This window comes from Lepus europaeus, chromosome 3 (assembly GCF_033115175.1).
Source record: "Lepus europaeus isolate LE1 chromosome 3, mLepTim1.pri, whole genome shotgun sequence".
Taxonomy (NCBI): Eukaryota; Metazoa; Chordata; class Mammalia; order Lagomorpha; family Leporidae; genus Lepus; species Lepus europaeus.
In genome coordinates this window covers 103,313,300-103,337,090 of record NC_084829.1, presented here as the reverse complement: position 1 = coordinate 103,337,090, position 23,791 = coordinate 103,313,300, and the positions used below count along the sequence as shown (strand labels likewise).

The following is a 23,791-nucleotide window of genomic DNA, read 5'->3' as shown; positions in this document are numbered from 1 at the left end:
TCCTCACCCAGTGTTCACAGTGGCCAGGAGCAAAAAGTTTTGAGCCAAAAAACCTGGGTTCAAATGACTCCATCATTTACAGGACATATGACGTGGGCTAACCTTCTCTGGGTCAGAAGGACCCCAGCTGAAAATGAGAGTATTCGTTATACAGATTCATGTAGATTAAAAAGACTTCTAAGGTCCTTAAACTGGTGCTTGTCACATGGCAGTCACTAGTGCTTGGTACATAATAATCAACAACTAGTGTTTGGTGCTTGCAGATAACCAGACAAGTGTTATCAGTAAATCAGGTAAAATCAATAACATATTTTGACCAAAGCACTAAGGAACACCCTATTGTGAAAAATACAGACGTTAACTGGCAAACATATAGTTGTCTTTAAACATGTGGAAACTGTAACTGATACTTAGCTGACCTGGGGATGTACTGTCATACGGTTCTGCTTCCAGGCTCATTTTATTTCCTGTGTTTTGAGTTATTTTAATATCTTAAGGTAACGGTTTCTTCTCATTGCTAGAAATATTCCAGCAAAGGATGCACCTGCCTGAGATGTGGCTTGGGGGGAGTGGGGGGTGTGGAGTAGAGGAGGGCACCCCAGTGAATTCCTAAAAGCTCTTCTTTCTGGTCATGACCTAGTCTCTGAAGGCATGTGGCGTGGGGATTGGGACTTGGCAGGTGTGAATGGCAGTTTCACTAAAGGGGGATGTTGAAATTGAGAAGGATTCACAAAGCTTAAAGGCAGAGGGTGGAGCGCATTAATTATTAGTCTAAAATGTGGACTTCATTGTTTTGAGAAGAGGGAGGTGTTCCTTGTTTCCAATAGGGGAGTGACTTGGGTTAAAAGGGAGATTTGGGGAAGATTGTTCTGTTAGCAGGTGCCTGATAATTGGAAACAGGAGTACTGGCAGAGGGCAAGACTTCCATGGAGATGAGCAGGGATCAGACGGTGGGATAGAGGCAGCCACGGAGGCTCTGAGCCTCAGGCATGAGGCAAGCTGGTGTAGGTGTTCAGGGACGGGGATGGTTCTGTTTAATGTGGAATTACATTTACTCATTCAACAGATATTTATTGAATGCAAACACTGCAGAGCTCCTAACCCTGATGGTGGATTGACCATGCTATTCTCATGCAGGAACAAAACACACACATATGCATTCCACTGCAGGGTCCCTTGTCACAGAGCAGTTTTGACCTGCTTTCTTTGGGCCTCTACATGAAGTGGGGTCCCTACCTTTTAATGTCTGATGATATGTTGTTACTAACCATAAAGAGATGAGGGCGTGGCCAGTGTCGCTGCTCACTTGGCCAATCCTCTGCCTGCAGCGCCAGCACCCTGGGTTCTAGTCCCGGTTGGAGCGCTGGGTTCTGTCCCAGTTGCTCCTCTTCCAGTCCAGCTCTCTGCTGTGGCCCGGGAAGGCAGTGGAGGATGGCCCAAGTGCTTGGGCCCTGCACCCACATGGGAGACCAGGAGGAAGCACCTGGCTCCTGGCTTCGGATCAGCGCAGCGCTCTGGCTGTAGCAGGCATTTGGGGAGTGAACCAACGGAAAGAAGACCTTTCTCTCTGTCTCTCTCCCTCTAACTCTGCCTGTCAAAAAAAAAAAAAAAAAAAAGAGAGAGATGAGGGCAGTGGAACTATAGGTGGCTTTTATGTCCTATCACCAAGTCAGATTTGTTCATCAGAGCCCTGCCAATGGCTTTCCACTTCAAAGCACCCGAATTAAAAGTACCTCTGAATTAAAAAAAACAAACAAACACCCACAAGATCTGGGTGTGTCCCTGCCACTGTTGCACTTTCAGCCCCATCCTGGGAGAAGCCGGCTTACTCCATGGAACAGATGGCCAAGCCCTGGAGAGCCAGTGGGTTTCCGCAGAGACTTAGTACAGCACTCGTTGTTGGTGCTCAGGAAAGATACTGAACATCGGCCTTTAAGTTGACTGACTTAGCTGTTACAGAGGCACCCTGTAGGAGTCTTTAAATCCCCAGGATTGCTAAAATGTCCAGCCACTCTTTGAAAAATGAACCAAAATGGTCTGGAATAGATTTTCCCGTTATAGTGTCTTCCCAAAGGTGACTCTTAAGACTCCTCCCCACTCCCCCAGAGTTAAATGCCTGGAAAACAGACAGGATTACAGCCTTCTTGTGCCGGCCTGGTATTTTTAACTTCAGCACGGTGCAGAAATGTGCATTGCCTCCCTCCAAGTCCTAGAGAGTTCCTGGTCCCCTGTTTTACAAGGCAGTTGAGACGCAGGGTTGCCTTCTGCCCAGTCCTCCGAGTAACGCAATGTCTCCTTCCCTCCTCTCTGACTGCAGAATCTCCAAGCGGTTCTGCTCGTCAGATTTATTTGCCGCACTTAGGATGGGCCACCCAAGTGGCCTCTGTCTGCTCTGATATCAGTGAGGGGGAGCTCAGCACCCTTTTATGAACATTCCCCTTTCAGCCCGTCAGCCTCTAAAATTAGACAGGAGTTGCTATCGGCAGACATTCTTCTCTGAAGGGCGCGCCCTCTGCACATTACCTTCCTTCCTCATAAAGGAGCCCGTCCCGGTGCTGGCGATGTCGGGATCCTGGCGTCCGCCTCCAATCTGAACCAGATGTGTCACTGAAGATCGTGTTCAGGGCCTGAAAGGGGGGGGGGGGGAGGGGGCACACGTGTGAGTGTCTCCGTGAGATCGATTTGATTCCAAAGTGGAGAGCAATCATTTCCGGGCACGTGGTTGATCTTTCCATAACCAAGGGCATACACCAGAAGGAACAGAAGTATTCCCTTGGCTTGTTGTGTGGACTTGCCTCGCTTTGTCCTTTAAAGGAAGGTGTTTTGGTTTATTTGTTGGAAACCAGACTCCCATGTGAAGACAGCTAGACATGTGCTCGGGGACTGCCGTCTCGTGCTGGAACACTTCTGGAGCTCAGTCACTTTATATTTGGTGTTGCCTCTGGAACATCACACGTGACAGTAGATTGGAGTCATTTCTGAAATTGTTGACAGTGTGCTTTATGCTTTGCCAATCTAAAGAACTAATTGGGGATTCTCCTAAGAATGCAGCTTATTTAGGAAAGCAGAATGTTGCCATGGAAACGCAATGCCCTAGTAAACTGGACGCACCCAAAGAAGGTGAGACAGGGCGTTTTTAAAGGTGACAATAAGGAGGATCACCTAGGGACACTGATAGCCAGGGTGATGTCGGAGCAGGGTCAAACAGTTAAGGGCGCGTGTCCTTGTCGAAGGACTTTTTTTGCATACGGTTGTGGCAGCCTCTGTGCAGGGCGTGATGGTCACTGTCAGGCAGTTGTGTGTCAGAACGTTTCATCTTAAGCACCCAGCTTCATTTATTTTGGTTAGAGTTGACACAAGCAACTCTGTTTTGATTCTGACAACTTTCTCATAATCCTGGAATTGTTAAGTCTTTTCTTTCTTTCCCTGGTAGTTTTTTTTTTGTTTTGTTTTGTTTTTATGTAAAGATTTCAACTCCAGGATCTGTGAGGGCTTATCTGCTGACGCAGTCACTCATTAGGACATGGCTTTCAATGTGTAAAGGCCACACTTTCACACATCATCGACAAATGAATTTGAAGGTGAAGTTTCAATGTAAGTTTCAGAGAGGACACTCGGACCGTGAGTTACTAGGAAAGTCAAGAATGCTGTCTGATTTTTCCCAGCACTTTTCTGTTGCATTTGTGGACTGCATTGTGCCTTGTAATTCTTTTAGAAGTACTGTTACCATTGGAATTTTGAGTTGAATGGCATGACATGATACTATGGGATTTTTAATTGTATTAACAGCCTCCAAGATGGTAACTGATGACTGTGGAAAAGGACCATCTTTCTAAGCAGATTCATTTTGCTATAATAAAAATAGCCACCTCTGAACCTGGAATGTGGCTTTTGAAATGCTTAAGTAAGACTCCGTTTTGAGGCCGGCGCCGCGGCTCAATAGGCTAATCCTCCGCCTAGCGGCGCCGGCACACCGGGTTCTAGTCCCGGTCGGGGCACCGATCCTGTCCCGGTTGCCCCTCTTCCAGGCCAGCTCTCTGCTGTGGCCAGGGAGTGCAGTGGAGGATGGCCCAAGTCCTTGGGCCCTGCACCCCATGGGAGACCAGGATAAACACCTGGCTCCTGCCATCGGATGAGCGTGGTGCGCCGGCCGCAGCGCGCTACCGCGGCGGCCATTGGAGGGTGAACCAACGGCAAAAGGAAGACCTTTCTCTCTGTCTCTGTCTCTCACTGTCCACTCTGCCTGTCAAAAAAAAAAAAAAAAAAAAAAGACTCCGTTTTGAGCGCATAATACAAACAGAAAAACAAATAAGGCATAGTATCTCTGACAGAATATTTTATTTCTTCCTTCTGTTCTCTAGAGAGTGTTGCCGTGTGTGTGTGTGTGTGTCTGTGTGTGTGTTGGGGGGAGGACTGAATGTGTTAAACCCACAGAGGTTCTAGCATGTGCAACATTTTGCATAATTGTATCCAAATGGATATTTACCAGGAAGTGATGGTTTGAAGTGGAAAGAACTTTGAGCCAAAGATTTCGAAGACTTAGTCCTGACTTGCCATAAGCCAGCATTGTTAACATGTTATCTTCATGGATCCCATCTTATCATTTGTGAAATCAGAACAACCAACTACATGAGGTCCCTGAATGATAGCCTCTCCCAGATCTGAAACATTTTGGGATTACTGTCTCATTTCCCCAGAACTGTGAAGAACTAAAAACATCATCTTTGCTTACCAGGTGGCACAGTCCTGTGCCTTCTCAGAAAATTCCCTCTTCTGCCCCCTGTACAGGAGCAGCGTGAACCTCACTGAAGGTGACGTTCCTCACAGCCTCGTCATGCTGAGTGTTCTGAGTTGTAGATAGCAAATAATAGTATCATTAGTCTGCTGTGAGTCTCCAAAATGAAGGATCTGTGGCATTTGGTTTAAAGATGTATTCATTTGGAAGCAAAGAGAGGCAGAGAGAGATCATCTACCAGGTGGCTTACTACCTGGATGGCCACAAGAGCCAAGCCTAGACCAAGTCAAACCCAAGAGCCAGGAACTGCATGCAGGTCTCCCATCTGGGTGGCAGGCACCCAAGTACTAGGACCATCATCCACTGCTTCCCAGGTGCATTAGCAGGGAGCTGGATTGCAACTGGAGCAGCCAGGGCTCAACCTGGCACTCTGATGCTGGCATTGCAAGTGGCAGTTTAACTCGCTGGGCCATAATGCTCATCCTTTTTTTGTTGTTTTTTTGTTTAAGGAGAATTTTGGTTAGTCATAAGTACAGAAAATACAACCATTTAAACCAGTTTAGTGGCAGGCTCCTGGGCCTTTGCCTTTTTTCTCTTGGCAACACAAGCCCCAGATTTTTGAACCAGGATGTTGCCTTTCGGGTTATGGTGCATTTTATCCTCTGTCAGGGTGATTGCCCTGGGGCATCCCCCAGCGTAGCCAGAGGTCCTTCACCTTGTGATGAGCTGGCCTGTGTGAAGGCAGTGGTGGTGCAGGTCTCTGTGTGGAGCAGACACCCAGCCCTGCCTTCCCCGTGGTGATGCGATGGGGAGCGCCGACACTGAGCAGGGCAGGCCGGGTGACAGGCCACCCACTGGATCCGTGGCGTATGCAGTCACCACCCACCGTGCTGCCTGTTCTCCCGCACGGTGGTGACAGTGTTAATTCCTGCTCAGTGGACAGGCGGTCCCCTGGTGGGGACATCCCTGTGCTCTCTTCTCAGCCCAGGCCAGCAGTCCCTGAGTCATCTCTGCTTTGTGTCGGGCGTATACTTGTGGCCCAGATGAAGCTTGGAGGCCTGGGGTCTGGGTGAAGGGGTTAACTCTAGGAGGCACTTTGAGCTGCCTACAGAGGATAGCCATTGCTGGACGAAGCAGGGCAGGTGCCTCGGGCTGGATGACCTGTCCAGTGCCAGCATTCACTGGCCTTTTCTTAGGGCATTCGCCACCACCTTGGCCTCCTGCATCTTCATGGCTACAGAGGCCGGGGTCGCCTTCCTCCCTCCAAACTCCTGCCCAAGATGCTGAAAGAATTCAAGTTTGGAAGAGGAAGGGTAATGAAATTAAGGAAAGGCATTTTTGAAGATTTATTTATTTGAAAGAGTTACAGAGGGAGAGGGAGAGACAAATCTTTCATCTGCTGGTTCACTCCCTAGATGGCTGCAATGGCCAGGACTGAGCCAGGCTGAAGCCAAGAGCTTCATCCGAGTCTCCCACATGGATGCTACAAGGGGCCCAATCACATGGGTCATCTTCAGCTGCTTTTCCCAGGCCAAGGAGCTGGATTAGAAGTGGAGCAGCCAGGACAAGAACCAGTGCCCACATGGGATGCTGGTATCGTAGGTGGCTATTACAACACAATGCCAGCCCGGACAGATGGTTTAATTCAGTGTTTAACTCTGGTCAGTGTTTGGCTGGGTCACTATTCTGAACTGACTGTTGTTTTGAGTCCCTGCGGTGTTTGGTTTTGATTTGTCCCTGACGAAGGCTTGGAACCGGTACATGCTGAGGTTGTATTCAGATTCTCGGTGGTGTTTCTCTCTCTCGGGTGACCGGGGGCGCCTGGTCTCAGGCTCCTCATCCGGCTGGATCCATCACATGATCCACTTGCTCGGCCCCTGGCAGGAAGGCAGGAGCTGAGGCCCGCCAGCCTCACGTGGTAACGTGATAAGCCATTAGCCCTGGATGACAACTGGCTTTTGCTGTTACTTAAGTGGGCGCCTGTCCGATCCCCTGTGAGCACTTTGTTTCTCTGTCCATTAAGGAGCCCATAAAAGCCCTGGCATTGTTGCAGAGCTGTGCCCCAGTGGACACACACAGTGAACAGCTGTGTATCATCAGTGCTCTCACTGGCTAGAGAGTTAGGCAAAGGAAGTCTTTTTAACTTGAACCTGAGTGTTAGGGTAGCAATAAACTGTTGCCTAAGGGAAAAGCAGTACCTGGGCTTTGGCAGCTGTCTACTCCCCCAGCACTGGTGCCTTTACTATTCTCTACATACATCAATGACATCATTTTCATTGTACTACTAATCGTTCAAGGTCCTAATATTCCTGCCACAGCTCCCCGTTAGCCAGTGAAAGGAGACAAGGAGATGCATGGGTGATGAGGCCAGTGGAGTGGAGAGCCCTAAACAGGTTTGCCAGTACACACAGGGGAGGAGGAGAGACCTGGCTGTGAATGCCAAACTGGATGATTGGTGGCCTACTCTGTGGGTCCCTAACAGTTGACAGGTGGTCAGCTGAGAAGAGAGTGCTGCTGTTAGACAAGATAGGAGAGGCCCAAGGCGGAGCATGGATGCAGGCAAGCTGCGCACATAGACAGCCCAGCCGCCACAAAAGGCCTTGGCGCTGGGATGACCCGATGGCTGGCCTCCCCGGACCCTCGCTTTGGGAAACTCGAGTGTGGCTGTAGGCCTCCAGCAGGCATGCACACAGAGGTCTTTGGCGTAAAGTAATTCTGAAGATGGCCAGGAGGGAGTTTGCAGAGAAAAAAAGAGATGGCCAAGAAAGAAAATGGCAAAACAGGAGCAGAGGAGCCAATAGAGATGGGTTAGGAACATGGAAAAGGAAATTGAGAAATAAAAATCAGAGAAATTTCCACCCAGGAAACCAAAAAAGTATTTGCCATATAGAGCTAGAGACAGATGAGGCCATGAAGAAACCAGTAAGGAAAAAGCGTTTCGGAACAGAGAGGGAAGGAACAAGAATTTGACCCCTCAATACATGATGTACTAGGTGGCCACTTGTGGAAGAGGAATATCTGACCCTAGGCCATGTGTACAAATAAAATATTCAAAATGAAAATATAGACAAATATCTTGTTAACTTGGGGTGGGGATCATTTCTACATAAGATAGGAAAGACAGGGGAGACATAGATGGATACAGAAATATTAACTTCTTTGGCTTATGATGCCACAGGAAAAGTTTAAAAAAGAAAATATAGGTGATTGGCTGGGAGGAAATAGAAACAAAGCATGCCAGAAATCATGTCCTTAACGTAAGAGGAGCTCCTGTAAACAGAGGGGTGACACAGTGACAGTGTAGGCACTTTTTGTTCTCTGAGGACAGAATATAAAATGACAATAAGTAGATGAAAATGTTTGCTTAAAAAAAAAGCAATAATGAAGTGCCACTGTTTAACGAGTAGACTAAGAAAAATTCATTTTAACATCCACTTCCTACGAGAATTAGACACTTAGGTAAACATTGTCACCAAGAGCTTTAGTTGATAAGCACTTTCTGGAGAATTATTTGTGAGAATCCATTTTTAAATGTGTGTCTATTTTGATTAGGAGTCTCATGTCTAAGAATATATCCTACAGAAATCATAGCATGAGTACACAAGATTTATCCCAAAGAGATTTATTCCATCATTGTAGATTACAGAAAAAATAAAGAATAGTTTAAATATGTGTCAGGGCTGGCACTGTGATGCAGTGAGCTCAGCTGCTATCTGCAATGTCGGCATTCCATGTTAGAGTACTGGTTCACGTCCCAGCTGCTCTGTTTCCAATCCCACCCTTTGCTAATGTGCCTGGAAAACGTAGCAGTGGATGGCTGAAGTGCCTCAGCCCCTGCCACCCATGTTGGATACCCGGAGGGAGTTCCAGGTTGCTGGCTTCAGCCTGGACCAACACCAGCTGTAGCCATGTAGGGAGTGAACCAGAAGATGGAAGATCAGTGAGAGAGAGAGAGAGAGACTGACTCATCCCTTCAAATATGTATCAGTGAGCAGATAGTTAAATGTGTGTACATTCATGCAGTGAAATACAATACAGCCAGGGTTTGTTTAACTAGTTAAGAGTAATTCAAAGAAAGAGTAAGCTCCCGTCACTGGTTCACTCCCAAAATACTTGGAAGAGCCAGGGCTAGATCAGCCAAAGCCAGGAACTGGGAACTCGGCATGGGTCTCTTCATGTGGGTGGCAGGGACCCAGCTGCTTGAGCCATTAGCTGCTGCCTCTCAGAGCGTGCATTAGCAGGAAGCTGGAGTCAGGAGCCAGGACTCAAACCTAGGTACTCCAGTACAGAACACAGGCCTCCTAACCACGAGGGCCACTGCCCGTTCTTAATGAGATAAACCTGGTGTTCTAACCTGGAAAGAATTCCATGATCTCTTGTTAAGGTGAAGGGTGGGGCGAGTAAGTTGTAGCCCCAATATATTAGCTTGCTTCTATTCATCGCTGTAGAATAAGCTTAGGTGTATGTGAACGTGTGTGTAGAGATGTGCCTTTATATGTGTATGAGAAGTTGGGGTGTACCCCCTGTGGCCAAGGTAGAAATGGAGGGCAAATTGGCGACCTTTGAAAAAAGCAGTGGTGACGACAGAATACACAGGAGGAGAGCAGTGAGCAATGGGCGTAAGTTATTGTGGGTCAGTTGGATCAGGGACGAAGAGGAAAATGGGAATTCAGCTTAATCAGCTTAAGGAGTAGATAGGGTGATGCAGAAGGTTTCATTGTTCTATAGGACCGGAGAAATTTGAGTCTGTATGCAAGGGAGAAAGAGAGAAGATGCAAAAACTGTTAATGGCTGTGATTGGGAGAACGTGATGGCTCAGGAAGTGGGGAAGGGAACTGACTGGGTGACCCATCCCTCGTTGGGGCTGCAGATGATGAGTGGAGTGTTGGGTGTTTTGAGAACTCCACGCAGGCGGACATGGTATGGCATGGTGCAGTGAGTGGCGGAAAATGGAAACCCTTGCAGACGGCTGCTGTGGAATTGATTTGGGGGGAGGATGTAAGGAGACACATAGGAAGGGCAAGGCACAGGAATTCGTTTGTGGGGAGAGGGGCGACAGCACAGCACAGCTGAATTCAGATGTACGTAACTTGGAATGGAGTGGCATTTTCTGAGTGACCAGATGTGTGGGGAGAGAAGGAACCCACTGGGTTAGGATTAGAATTAGAGGTTTGGGGCATTAGGGACATTTACAGGGCTGTCCAAATATCTCGAGCTGGGCAAGAGAGTACGAACTGATGGTCAGAGAGCATATAAGGGACTGGACATCATCATAGCAGTGAAGAAAGAATAAGGACAGATACCCCAGGCATAAGGAAAGAGGCAGTGAAAGAACCCGTCGGGGTCACCAGGGTGGGGGCCTGTTAGAATCCTCTGCAGAGTTTCAGGCTCTAGGGGCCAAAGTGATGGCTGCGTTTGGTGCAGCGGGTGTGCAGGTCTTGCTCATCTTTTACTTTTCCAATGCTTAGCACAGTGCCTGACCCATAACAGGTGCAGCAGACTTTGGAACAAGCTAGTGGTTAGGGAAGGGTTGAAATGAAGATCTGATCCTGAGGCATTCAAGGTCAGGATGCTGACATGTCATTGGTCACTGATTTCATCACTACAGTCATAAAGAAAAGCAGAGAGTCCCATATTGAAACTGTTAGGGATTGAAGGGAACTATCTGGACCTCACTGACATTATTGGGCTAGTGCAGAAGGAGTGACAGAGGAAATGTGCCCAAATCCACCTGCCACGGTATCGAGGCAATGTGCTGCATCTGCAGGCTTCATCACAACCTCTGGGGATGAAGTGTGTGAAACTCCTGACCAGATGTGTAGGCCCCACTGGCAAGGTGTAAGGACCTCCAGCGTAGGCTCTGACGTGGGGCTTTCTGGGCAGGTTTGGGAAGCAGATGGAAAAAGTTTACTCACTTCTGCTCCTAACCTAGCAGGTCCTCAAATCCTCCTAAAAGCTTTGGAGCAAGTGGCTTCAAGAGGCAGCCAGTTTAAGTGCATGATGGAAAACACTTTTTTTTTTTTTTTTAAGATTTATTTACGTGAAAGGCAGTGAGAGAGAGAGAGAGGGAGAGGAGAAGGAGAGATTCCATCCATTGGTTCACTCCCTAAATAGTCATAACAACAAGGGCTGGGCCAGGCTGAAGCCAGCAGCTCAGAGTTGCATCTGTGTCTCCTATATGGGTGGCAGGGACATAGGTACTTGGGCTATCATCCACAGCTTTCCCAGGCACTGTAGCTGGGAGCTGGATAGGAAGCAGAAGAGCCGGAACTTGAACTGGCAGTCTGATTTGGGATGCTGGCGTCGCAAATAGTGGCTTAACTCACCGCACCATGCTGGCCTCACATCTAGGCTGTTTTTAATCACCATTTCCAAAAGGCCTACGTGGACTCCTTCCACAGTTATCAAAAGACTGAGCATTCAATCTCTTTCGTTTCAAAATCCAATGTAGATCCAGTAACAACTGCCATTCCATAAATGGAAATGACACAAAATACTGCTGTGAGTGTAGCTTTTGCAGAAAGGTAGGGTGTGTGTGTGTGTGTGTGCATATGCATACTTAAAAAGCTTGTAGAAAACTGGAACTATTTTGGTGCCAAAAAAAAAAAAAAATGCAGCCCATGCATAGTTTTCATAGCACACTTTTTTCATGAGCTTTCTTGACCACAATAAAATCATCTCCACAAACACCCCTTTCACTTTGGGACAGTATTCAAAATGTTTGTTTTTTTTTTTTTTACTTGAGTTACACAGAGAGAGAAGAGAGGCAGAGAGAGAGGTCTTCCATCTGCTGGTTCACTCCCCAGATGGCTGCAACAGCTGGAGCTGCGCCAATCCAAAGCCAGGAGCCTCCTCTGGATCCACCACATGGGTGCAGGGGCCCAAGGCCTTGGCCCATCTTCTGCTTTCCCATGCCATAGCAGAGAGCTGGATCGGAAGTGGAGCAGCCGGGACTCGAACCAGTACCCATATGGGATGTCAGCACTACAGGCAGTGGCTTTACCCTCTACACCACAGCGCCGACCCCTCAAAATGTTTTTTTTCTTTTTTTTTTTTTTTTTTTTTTTTTTTTTCAAAATGTTCTTTTAACACCATCAGAATCACACCAACTTAGATCTTGGATGTGTTCCTGCAACTGCAGGCATAAAGGAGACTTTGTGCTTCTTTGGTGGTGTCTTCCAAGGAACTGTGCTATCAGAGGAGGATGCCCTGTCAGATGAAGGAAATAGAACTGGGAACGGATGGAGGAACTGGGACTCAGCAGTGGGGAAGAGAGGAACAAGAGGGTCAGCCTAGGCAGGGATTTGAGACTGGGTGGGAAGTTGGGGGAGTAGCTAGAGGGCACACTGGTTTTTTGTTTGGTTGGTTTTTTTTAGCAGATGGTTAAGGTGACATGTCAGACAGTTTGCTGCCCTGATACTGTCAACCTCTGTGGCTATAGAGCTCCAGATCCTGCCCAGCTCTGAGCTGAAGGCCCTGTATTTTAGCTTATTAGCCCCAGCCAATCACCTGAAGCTTGTTCTCCTACTCTGTACTTGCTTGTACCCACCCACCCACTACTGTTAAGTAGCTACTAACTGGCACTGAATAGCTTTAATACCATGTTCCCTCAGACAGCTTTGAACCCCGTGGAGTGGTTTCCATGATCCCTACACTGCAGGTTTCATCTCTCTCTCAGCATCTCCCTCCAAAGTCAGAGCCAAATGCTGTTTATACTGCAATTTCTTGCAGGCGTTTGTGCTGGTCTCATATCGGGCATCTCTAAATGTGCATCGTCTGCCCACTCTCCCCTCCCCGCCGCAGGGTTTATTTCCCAGGATTTTGAGGCAGCTTCCCGTAACAGAGCTGCTGCCTTGAACAGCCGTGGATGTCAAGTGTCACACTGTGTGCAAGTGAACGGCATATACCCTTGTCAGCAACGTGGGAGCAAGACGTTTCTGAGCTGCGCCCTTTCTGCATCAGTTAGGGTAATGACACCGTGTTTACCCAAAGAAAAGGCTATTTACAGCTTTTCTGTCTGGAAGAAACCCTTATCAGCTTTCTGCGGCTTATCATTTATTCTATGGCTTTATCGCCTCAATAGCATTTACTGTTCCCTTCCTTATCCGTTTTCTCTTAATCCTTTATCCAAAAAGTAATGAATATGGAAATGGTGACTGTGAATTCGCCTGCCTTGCCCAGATTCAGGAAGATTTGATGAGCCTTAATTATCAATACCGAAGAAAATATCTTTGTATTGCCAGGAATAATGGTCTCTCTCTGCTGTTTCTCATCAACTCTCAAAGCAAATATGTTGTTGTTGTTGCTAATAACATTTGCTTGTTAGCTGAACATAGAAAAATGACGATGTGCTGACTGTCTTAACACTTAGAGGTGAAGTGGAATATGACATTTGTTTTTCTAGAAGAGAAGTTTACCTAGTTTGAGTTGCTTGGCAGGATGGCTAAATCTGGGAGAGCCGAGCAGTGGCTGCAAGAACGGAATGGCTGTTCCCTTCTGTGTGTCTCAGGAAAGATGTGGGCACGATGGCTGCATTTTGTAGATGAAGAACCAAGGCTGAGGGAGCTTGAACACTTTGCCCAAGGGCACCCACCTGGATAGCTGTGGAATAAGAATTCTCATTCAGATCCCCCTACTTGCAGACCCATGTTCTTTTCATTATTCTACCCCGTCTCCGTAAAAACTGAAAGATGCTCCACCATCCAGTAGCTGTTTAGTGGCATTAGATGGTCATCGTGTTACAGTACATCCTGAAGAATTTGCTACCCACATATTTTCCCATTCGAAAGCATGCATGTGTTCACTAGGTAATGCTAACTCTACATCTCTGCTTTCTTTTGTTCTAGGTTTTCTACCCTAGCAAGGATGGTACAAAGATTCCCATGTTCATTGTACATAAAAAGGGCATAAAATTGGATGGCTCACATCCTGCTTTCTTATATGGCTACGGTGGCTTCAACATTTCTATCACACCCAATTACAGGTAAGCATGGAACACTCTTGGAACGTTGCTAAATCCTGGTTTCTGATGTTCCCATGTCAGGATAGGATGATGTGCTGACTCTCGGAATTTTTGCTCAGGAATTGCAAGATCATGACAAACTAATCTTATTTTAAAAAAACAAAAAACAAAAAACAAAACCTCCCCAGTGGAACACGTTCTTTAAGAACTAGATGTTGCAGCTCTAGAAGATCAGTATGAGCTGAGATCATGAAGGAATCTTTTTTTTAATCTTTGTCACTTTCCACCACCCCATTACCTTTGGTATTCCAAGGGAATGATTGTTTTAGTGATCATTTTACAAAGCCTTCGATTATCTTAATGTTAAGTTGCAACTACATTTTCTGAATATTCTATTACTTCCTTAATTTTAAGCTTTTCTGCACTGTTTCTGTGATTATTTCCCAGATAACTTCTTTGTCAGGGAGAAAAATCTACATGTATACATTTGATGTCATTTATATGAATATCTCCTATTAGATATTTGCAAGCTTGATTTTAACATCCCATTCCTATTACAAAATGGGATTTCCTTTGGCACTGTCAATACTTAAGAACAAAGAATTTCTCAGTAGCAACACCAGCTCCAAGCCATCTTCTGAAGAGCGCCTCATAGGAGATCACAGCCACAGCTCCACCCAGGAGCTTTCATGCACTGGTGACCGCAGGACATAAATGCAGACTAGATTCCACCAGCTGTTCCAGAGGTGAATACAAGGAAACTATCCTTTGGTTCTGAGCACTCACTGTCCATAAAATATTAGATTTAATATGAAAATTGGTCCTTGCCTTCAAATGGTTTAGAACCAAATTATGGGCCGCCTTAAGCATCTGGCTGAAGAGTTTGGTTTCATCCTTTCGTTAGCAAGGCCTTGTGTGAAATCATGAAGTGTAGAGAGGTATTTTTGGAACATTGTGTGTTGTCATCATAGGAGTAAACTGCAGGGAAACTAGTTAGGAGAGTGTCACAGTCGTTGCTATTCATTCTATACTGGCAGTGCCATCTCTCGGGCACCATTCCAGGCATGGCCTGAACCCTGGGTGGGAGAGAGCAGCCCTTAGACAGGCTTCCATCTCTTTCCAGAGTTCCCCAAGCAATGAGATGTGTTGTCTCATTAATACATCTGTATCTGTGTGGTAGAAACCATATACTGTATGCATTCCTTGAATTATTAGTCTAAGAATCCAAGCCAGTGGATGTTGCTCCATTAGATTCATCCTTACACTAAAAATATGCCATTGTTTTCTGACTTTTGTCATTTCAAGGGGTACGGTTAGAGGCTCAGTTTCAGTGCACCGGGATACTTGTGTGCAGGAACAATGAACACCTGCTTCCTCTAATAAACAAGGAGAGACTTGCACCTGAGCCCCATCCCCTTGGTCCCAGCAGGGGGCTGGGATCAAGACAGTAGTGATTCTTGAGTGGATCTACAGTAGCTAAAAACCTCTTGCCTTTGTTCATTAGTGCAACAAAGATTTATTAAACCTGAACTTTTGGGAATAAAGAGATGAGTTCCTGGACCATTTTCATCCCCAGACCCAGTGGGTAGTAATTTCAGGAGAGACCCTTGGAATGATGGGAATTGGGTGTAGTTGTTTGGACTGATGCATCTCTCCCATTCCTCCTTTTTCTCCTCTTCACCCCTGATCCTCAGGCTATTAGCACTCAACCATTCAGGGCCTCAAGTTCGCAGAAGCCCTTGTTAAAATCAAGCTTGCAATGGAAGAATGATGTTAGTTAAAACTACTTTTGAGAACTATTTCTGGGAATTTTATCAAATAGAAAAATGTCCACACTTCTAGGGTCACAGTGGAATGGAGGAAGGGATAAACAAATTTTCCAAAGGACCTCCTACCTTCCCAAGAGGCTGTGTGCTAGTTTCTTGTGTTTGTTTCTAGAAAGTATCTCCAGCCCTGAGAACTCTGTCCTTGATCTCATTGACCTTTCACACTCGGAGTTGTCTCATTTAACAGCTAAATTACTGAGAACTAGAAGCTATGTTTAAAAGTCGTGTTCTGTAAAGAGCTGGCTTTTTCCAGCTTGAACATTCAGAGAGCATTGCCCAAAGAAAGGACGCCAGGGCCAGCACTGGTTGCTCCTGCTAGCCCAGTGTCATTCACGCCTGGGCTGGCAGTGTTTTCTTTGCCAAGACACTTGTTTGAGAGATAGATTCACTGTGAAATGAGGGCCTCTGGTTTATTCTCTATTTGCATTATGAATTGCATAGTGAAATATTTCCAATATAGGAAAGTGAGACATATTGAATGCTCATGAAAATGTATGAGCTTTGCAGTTAGACATTAATCAAGTAATATTTGGCTCCTCTTTAGATGCTATTACTCACCGAGAATTTCCAGGGATTTTTTTTTTTTTTGCGGTAAAGACAAATAACATGGTCCTTATCAGGTGGGTCACAGAAGGGTAACTATGTCCACTGTTTCTCAGTGTGTCCAGGCTTATTTTCGTGAGGCACATGGGTGGTGTCCTTGCAGTGGCCAACATCAGAGGAGGCGGCGAATACGGAGAGACGTGGCATAAAGGTAGGGTGTTTTCTCTACAGAAACCAAAGGTCGTGCCAACCCTTCCTTTTCAAATGAGCTGAAGGAGTGAAGAGCAGAGAAGCATTTTGATGAGACAAATAAGGATATTTGCAGACACAGCGCAGGCACCACTCCCCTTTTAAAAACAACTCACTCTTCCCTTCACGCACAGGGTGTGTTTTTCATAGTGATTGTTGAGAATTTTGTAGTGCTTACTCTGTCTCCTCGTAGCCACATGGTGCTAACCTGTAACAAGGCTGTCTGGAAACAGAGTGCAAAGCAGTTGTTGTCTTTTAAGAGGAAACCATCTCTGAGCTCTCCTGCTCCCAGTGTGGGCATCTTCGTGTTCCCAGCCCTGCTGCTGTGGCTCGAGCGTGCGTAGCTTCAGACACAAGGGCACACTCATTTTCGGGGGGGGGGGGGTGTTAGTGCCTTTCCACCTCTGGAAGCATGGGTTCCAGTTTATTGAATAGTATAAATACTTCATACCCCGGATGGGCAGAGTCATGTGGGTTTTTGTTGGTTTTTTTTTATGTGTTTTATGTTCATCTCGATTTTAAAGCCCTGCCTCTTTGTTTATTTGCGGGGTGCCCAGGCTTTTAGTGTGACCGAAATTGAACTCATATACTTGCCAGTGGTTTGAAGACGACCTTCTTCCCTTGCCTGGGTGCTGTGTGCCTGAGGAGGAAGATGTGGAAAGTGCCCTCCCTTGCAGTCCCCCACGCTCCCCTGTATCTGGGCTTCCAGGATGAAGGTGGCCTCCAGTGCTTAGGGTTGGCCCATTCCGGCAGCCTCAGAGAGCACCCTCCGCTTGTTCTTTTACAAAACAACACGGGGATTTTCATAAACAACTGGGAGGTCTCAAGGTACAGGACAGGCCTGACCCCTGGACATCCAGCAGGCACCCCAAGGGCTGACACCAGACAGTAACCTACTCAAGCCCGAGCGAAGCTCTTATATTAACACATGATGACCTGCCATCACCAGGTCACTGTCCCCAGACTTGATCAGTTAGTGTCACATTTGAAACTGCATACAGCTTAGGAGTTTAATTATACCAAAACCAACAGTGAAGGTGGAATACTAAAAGATGACTGATAAAAAGAGATTAAATAATAAAATTTTCACATGTTTGAATTACTCCCAAGCAGCTGCCCTAAGTCTAGACCCCTCAACTCAGCTGATTTCCTGTTTAAATTGTATGCACTGTGCACACTGAAGCTGAGAGCGTGGATCCCCAGGCCCCTTCCTGAAAGAACCCTTGTAGTCAGCAGGTGCCCCCCAGCCGTGTTCTGCTGGGGAAGATGCCATGACCTGGATGGGCTAAGTTTTTCTAAAACCAACTTACTGTCCAAAATCCTGGAACCGCAAAGTGGAGCTTGACGAAGAGTCAGAGACTTTCTCAGAATTCAGGGTGGGAGAGGTGAACATGTGGCCTAGTGGCTAAGCTAGGCTGCCCGCGCAGCCCCTGGTTCCAACTTCCTGTTGAGGCAGCAGTGATGGCTCAAGGAGTTGGGTTCCTGCCTCCCCCATGGGAGATATGGATTGTGTTCCAGACCCCTGGCTTCAACCCAGCCAAGTGCAGCTGTTGCTGGCATTTATGGAGTGAACCAGTGGATAGAGCTCTGTTTTTCTTTCTCAAATTAAAAAAAAAAAAAAAAAAATCAGGGAAAGGACCAGAAATAGACCTTTCCCATTGTAGCCTCATGTATGAACATTGATGAATCTAAATTCTATTAATTGAGTTTAAAATTTAATGCTCTTTTAAAAATATAGTCACAGACCCAAATGATATTATTCCTGGAAACTAAGTAATCCTATCAAAACAAATGTTATTAATGTGAAAAAATTCCTTCAGTAGCACTGCTTCATGTTTAATTGAATTTCGGCAGAAGCGGTTCATCTGAAATATCTAACTAGGTCTGTGTCTGCTCTTTGCTCATTTCAGAGGCAGTCTTTTCAGACATCCGCTCCTTGGAGGATATGCCTTTGGCTATCCCAAGCCCCTACAATTGTCTCCCCCTTTGGTTGGTTTAATGCATTGGAGTGACTTACCGAGGGGCAAGCCCAGGTTCCCCAGGGAGATGCTTGAGCTCTCTCCTGCCAGAACTGAGACTGTACCGGGGTGACCTGCAGTACCACCTCACCACCCAACTCCCATTTGTGAAGTCAGTAGCCCAGGGCGAAGCTCGAGCATTTATTTCTTTTCTTCACTTACCCATTTCCAACCCCTGCAAAGAGGATTGGGTGAGAAGTGCAGCTGTGCAGAGCGCTTGCGTCTTCACGGGAAAGGGCCGCCTGTGTAGCCCCCGGCACCGGCTCTGGCTGCATGGAACATGGAGGACTGGACACCACTGGAGGTCTTGTTTCTATTTTAAGTTCAGCTTCTCCAACATAGACTTTTTGATTATATACTTTCATGCTTCTGTTCTTGTGCTTCTCTCACGTAACAGATCGGCTGTTCCTTTGGGGGCAGATGCCTTTCAAGTTCTAGGGGGTTTCTTCAAAAAAGCCCTGGATAGGGATTAGCAGTTGTAGTGCATAATAAAATGTGTATTTAAAGACATGCTTCAATATAGTGTTAGCCCATTATTTTTAAGCAAATCAATAGTTGAAACTATGCCCTGTCATCATTTTGAACTCCCGTTAGGTTAAACTCAATTTTTATGTTAATTAACTGTCATTCACTTGGGCACGTTACAGGTGGTATCTTGGCCAACAAACAGAACTGCTTCGATGACTTTCAGTGTGCCGCGGAGTATCTGGTTAAGGAAGGTTACACGTCTCCCAAGAGGCTGACTATCAATGGAGGGTCAAACGGAGGCCTCCTAGTGGGTGAGAGCTGGCTTTTACTCGTTGTGCTCACTAGTTAACACCCCTGTGGTTTTCAGGTAGTCTGTTGGCAGCTGCGGTTTACCTGGGATTGGAACAGTGGTCCAGAGAAATTGTGACAGCACAAGATGCTGTCCCAGCACCTCTCAGAGTTCTCCCCCCTGCAATTGGATCCACGGGTTCTTGGGGTTTGGCAAGTGCAGGACTGAGCTGGACAACCCCTCTGTGTTACTCAGAACTAGGGAGCTGCAAGCGTCACTCAACATTTGCATAGATGCCATGCGATACCAAATGCCATGGGTGCAGAGAAATGAGATAGTTGCCCACAGAGATGGACCCACAGTTTAACATGACATAGTTAACAGTGACAGTTTGTAAGGGTGGTTCCCACCCACGAGCAAACAGCCTCTTAAGGCGGGTGCTGTTGTCGTCCCCATTTCATAGAGGGTGACTTGGAATACTTAGTAAAATTTTACTTTTTTTTTTTTTTCCTCAGTAGCACTTAACATTGAAACAAACATCTATGGTGGGCCTGAACTTGGCTTGCTGAGTCCTATATATTATGTTGTGAGGATGGGAGGGGCCACTGTAGAGGTATAGAACAGCATACGCAGACTCAAAATACTCACGTGACAATTTTCAGGTTTTCCAGTCCACCGTTGGGAGGGAGGGATTGGAGGCCCTCCCACTTGTTCTTGTCTTTGAAACATGCTGAGTCATGGCAAAACCTCCACCTGTTCTTACTCTTTGCCTTAAGAAAAATTCCTAGAGAAACAAAATGCAGATGTCCAAAGTCATATAAATTTAGAAAGGGTACTGATATAACTATTAGTTATCAAGTAACAAATAGATCCATTTATTCAACAAATATGTATTGAACACCAAGAAGTACCAGGCATTTTTCCAGATATTGGGCATACGTATTGGTGAGTGAAATATAGTGTCTCTACGTTCATGGAGTTTTCGAGCGAGAGGTACCTGTCCATGGCCAGGCCCAGCGAGTGGCAGGGGTAGGTGTTGGGAGGCTTGCACAGATAGAGCCCCACAGCCAGCCTGGGGGACTCTGTGACTTCTCTCTTAGCAGGATTGTGCTGGCTGCGATGTGAGGTAGGAGGGAAGGCAGGAGAAGGGAAGCAGTACTCTAGTACTCTCCAGTTACTGGGATCCAGGGTGGGGCAGTGGAGGTAGTGAGAAGTGATCATATACTGGACATGTTTTGAATTGGAGCTTATGGATTACAATGTGAGGTGTAAGAAAAAGGCAAGAATCAACGATGAATCCAAGATTCAATGGCAAAGGATATGAAGAATCTCCCCTGTTTGAATAATGGGAGAATTGTGTTGTGATGTCCGTGTTCATCCAGGGACAGCTTTGTCTCTCTGGAAGCTTATATTCAGGAGTTTCCTTATGCCTGTTGAGATGGAATGGCCCCATGCATTTGCTGGAGTGCTTACTTTAGAAGTGCAGATTCCTACCCCTCCCACCCTCACAAACAGAACAAGATGTGCCAGTACTGGTCAGAGCTCTAGGCTGTGTTTCATACCCTATTCTACCCTGGGCTGGTACTGAGATCCAGGACTGACCTGTGAAAGCGAGTGAGGGAGGGGACACAGATTCTTCAGAAATTCCATGAGCATCCCAAGTAATGCTCCCCCAGGGAGACTCACCTTGGGGATCCAAACCCCAGGGCTGATGCAGTCCCAGCCCTTAGACATTTTGGAGGTGGGGATGGGGTGCAGTGGGCCAGCGTCTGGGCCATTGGGCAGGGGATATCTGATGGTTTCTTCCTGTGCCCTAAGGATAATGGCAAGCAGGGTCCTGAAAGCGTTTACGTGTAGTTTTGTTCTGTTCTGATGCAGGATGATAGGCTTTTCTTTCTGTCTTGGTTTTTAGCTGCTTGTGCAAATCAGCGTCCTGACCTCTTTGGATGTGTTATTGCCCAAGTTGGAGTGATGGACATGCTGAAGTTCCATAAATACACCATCGGGCATGCCTGGACCACCGATTATGGGTGCTCGGAGAACAAGCAGCACTTCGAATGGCTTATCAAGTAAGGTTTGAATTCATCTGGATATGCATACCTTGTTAATGGTTTGATATCAAATTGAACATAGTCAATAGGGTTAAAGTTTGCCGCTTTGGCCTCTTCAGTGTCTTGTATTTGCATATAATTTACTCCAAAAGTTGGAGATGAGATAGGAAAACCTACTTGTCCTTCCTTGTTTTAATCCAGTCTTTAACAAAAACAGCGAACCAGGCAGACTTCCAGGGATTCCTGTCCCTTTGCAGTCGGTCGGTCCTGCAGGTTCTGCCGGGACGGGGCTCTGCAGATGAAATGCATGCTTTCAGGCAGCTGCCCTTCAAATACCGAGGTTGTCATCCAACTGGTCCCGGGCCAACCCCAGAAACCCGTGATGCAGGGAACCTTTTCTGGGTGGAATTGGGGTGTAGCCACGAGGGCACTCGGGGAAGACAAGACCTCCAGAAGCTGAGAACCACCCCCAATCAACATTTGGAGGGAGACGTGTTTTTCTCCCTGGTAAGCACCCAGACAGCCAACGCCTTGATTTGGCCTTGAGAGGCCCAGAGCAGAGAACCACACTGCTGACTTACAGAGCTGGCCCATAAATTCTCAGCTGCTAAATTTGCCCTACTTTGTTAGTGCTGTAATCAAAAATGAATGCAAAAATGCATCATTTTGTGTGTTTTCCTTTTCTAAATTAAGAAATAAGGAACCTAGCTGTGCTTCCATATATTCCTCTTTTTAAACATATTTTGTACTCTCAGTACAACTACATATTCATGAAAAAGCTCATGGGAAAATGAAAGATAAGCTTACTATGGTACAAAAGATACAAGGGGTCTTGAAAAGGTTTATGCATGGATTTCAAAACTTGTTCACCAAAATAAACTTATCGTTTAGTTTTATTTTTCGTAAACTTGTTGAAGTTCGAGTTGCATTACTGAAATATCACAGTGCTCTCTCTTTTGTGACTCTCAGCTCCTTTGTGAGTAACAGGGTAAATGATAGTCCTTTAACTTCTCTTTGTAGCGCTCTCGTTTCTGCCCATGTGTGGGAATAGCCCTTGGACTAGCACAAGAGGCCCATGTCCTCTTTCTCAGTGTTAATAATTAGAAATTTTGATAAAAATTTGAATTTTTTTCATTTCATGGCTAGCTTGCCACTGAGAAATTCAGTTAAAGTGGCAGCTATTAAAAAAATCTACAGGGAATAAAAGTTCAGTCTGAAAGCTATCATTTTTTAATGCAAATAGCTTCATGGACACACTCTGGTAAAATGCATGAGGGTACTTCAGAAAGTTTCTGAAAAATTCAAAGCTAAGTTTATTTTGGCAAAAATCCATGCATAGGTTTTTTTTTTTTTTCCCATAATATTCATTTTTCCATGGACTTTCTGCACCAAAATAAGACAGGGCATATGCATAGTTTGGATCACTTCAACAGGCCCGAATTTCTTTTCTTATGCACTCTTCCAAAGCCAGAGCCACATACATGACACAGGTTCCCAGTAGCCCTCGCCATGAGCACTCAGGGACTAGTTAGCTGCCAGCTCCTTGCTAGTGGAGGTATGGTGTCCTCCTGGGTCTCCCCCAGATCCAGCCTCACGACTGCGCCTGTGCCTTTCAGGTATTCTCCGCTGCACAACGTGAGGTTACCTGAGGCAGAGGACGTCCAGTACCCATCCATGCTGCTCCTCACCGCCGACCACGATGACCGGGTGGTCCCCCTCCACTCCCTGAAGTTCATCGCCACCCTTCAGTACGTCGTGGGCCGCAGCCAGAAGCAAAGCAACCCCCTGCTCATCCACGTGGACACCAAGGCGGGCCACGGGGCAGGGAAGCCCACGGCCAAAGTGATAGAAGAAGTCTCAGATATGTTCGCATTCATAGCACGGTGCCTGAACATTGACTGGATCCAGTAAATGGAATTTCCCACTCCCTCCTGATGGCCACAGAAAACCTCAAGGGCTTTTACACCATCCAGACCGAGAAACCACTGGGCGTACGCTTCCCCATGTGAACACTGTTCCTGCACACAGACTACAGTGGGACAGAACTGCCATGGGAATTTTCTTTTTCAGGCTTCTCCTTTTAAACAAGTCCTTGGTGTTTCTTTTTTCCACCCTATCTGGCACATGTTTAAAAAAGCAAACAAAAGGCATGTTTGGATAAATAGCTAAATGGCAACAAACCACAGTGTGACTACAAGATTGCTGAATTAAGAGCCGTAGTCAGGCATCCTTCGTATTTAACAACTCAGTGAAATCTGCTTCTATAACCATAACCTATATATCTTTAAATAAACGTGAGAACTCCTCTCATGAAGAGACTTCTTTGCAATACTAATACATGCTGTTTAAGAAGTGGGGGGCAGGTATTTCTGGTTCCTTTGCATTGAGGGGGGCAACTCTAGAAATATAGTTTACTGTGGGCGTAAGCTTTATGCAACATGTCAGTTTCCAAACAATTAAGTCAGAGAACATGAGCACTGACAAGAAGGTACGTTCACCCTCCCAGCTCTCGTGTCTCTGGGTGTGGGGGGCTGTCCGAGCACATGTCACTCAGGCAGCTGGGATCTGATCTGGGACTCTGAGTTTGGATGCCTCCTGTAAAAACTGCAAAGTTAAAGTTAACTCACCTCTCTGTCAGTATTAATTTGGT

At 46.3% G+C, this 23,791-nt stretch overlaps 1 protein-coding gene across 1 annotated transcript in view; it reads left to right on the top strand.

The window, feature by feature from the left end:
• Positions 1 to 23,455, top strand: part of PREP (prolyl endopeptidase) — a 121,698-nt gene extending 98,243 nt beyond the window's left edge. Inside the window, exons 11-15 of the mRNA XM_062186558.1 lie at positions 13,582 to 13,718; positions 16,183 to 16,277; positions 18,981 to 19,112; positions 21,003 to 21,159; positions 22,758 to 23,455. Of these exons, the coding sequence (XP_062042542.1) occupies positions 13,582 to 13,718; positions 16,183 to 16,277; positions 18,981 to 19,112; positions 21,003 to 21,159; positions 22,758 to 23,052 (816 nt within the window). The 3' untranslated portion in view covers positions 23,053 to 23,455. The remainder of the gene's footprint in view (positions 1 to 13,581; positions 13,719 to 16,182; positions 16,278 to 18,980; positions 19,113 to 21,002; positions 21,160 to 22,757) is intronic.
• The last annotated feature ends 336 nt before the right edge of the window (positions 23,456 to 23,791 follow it).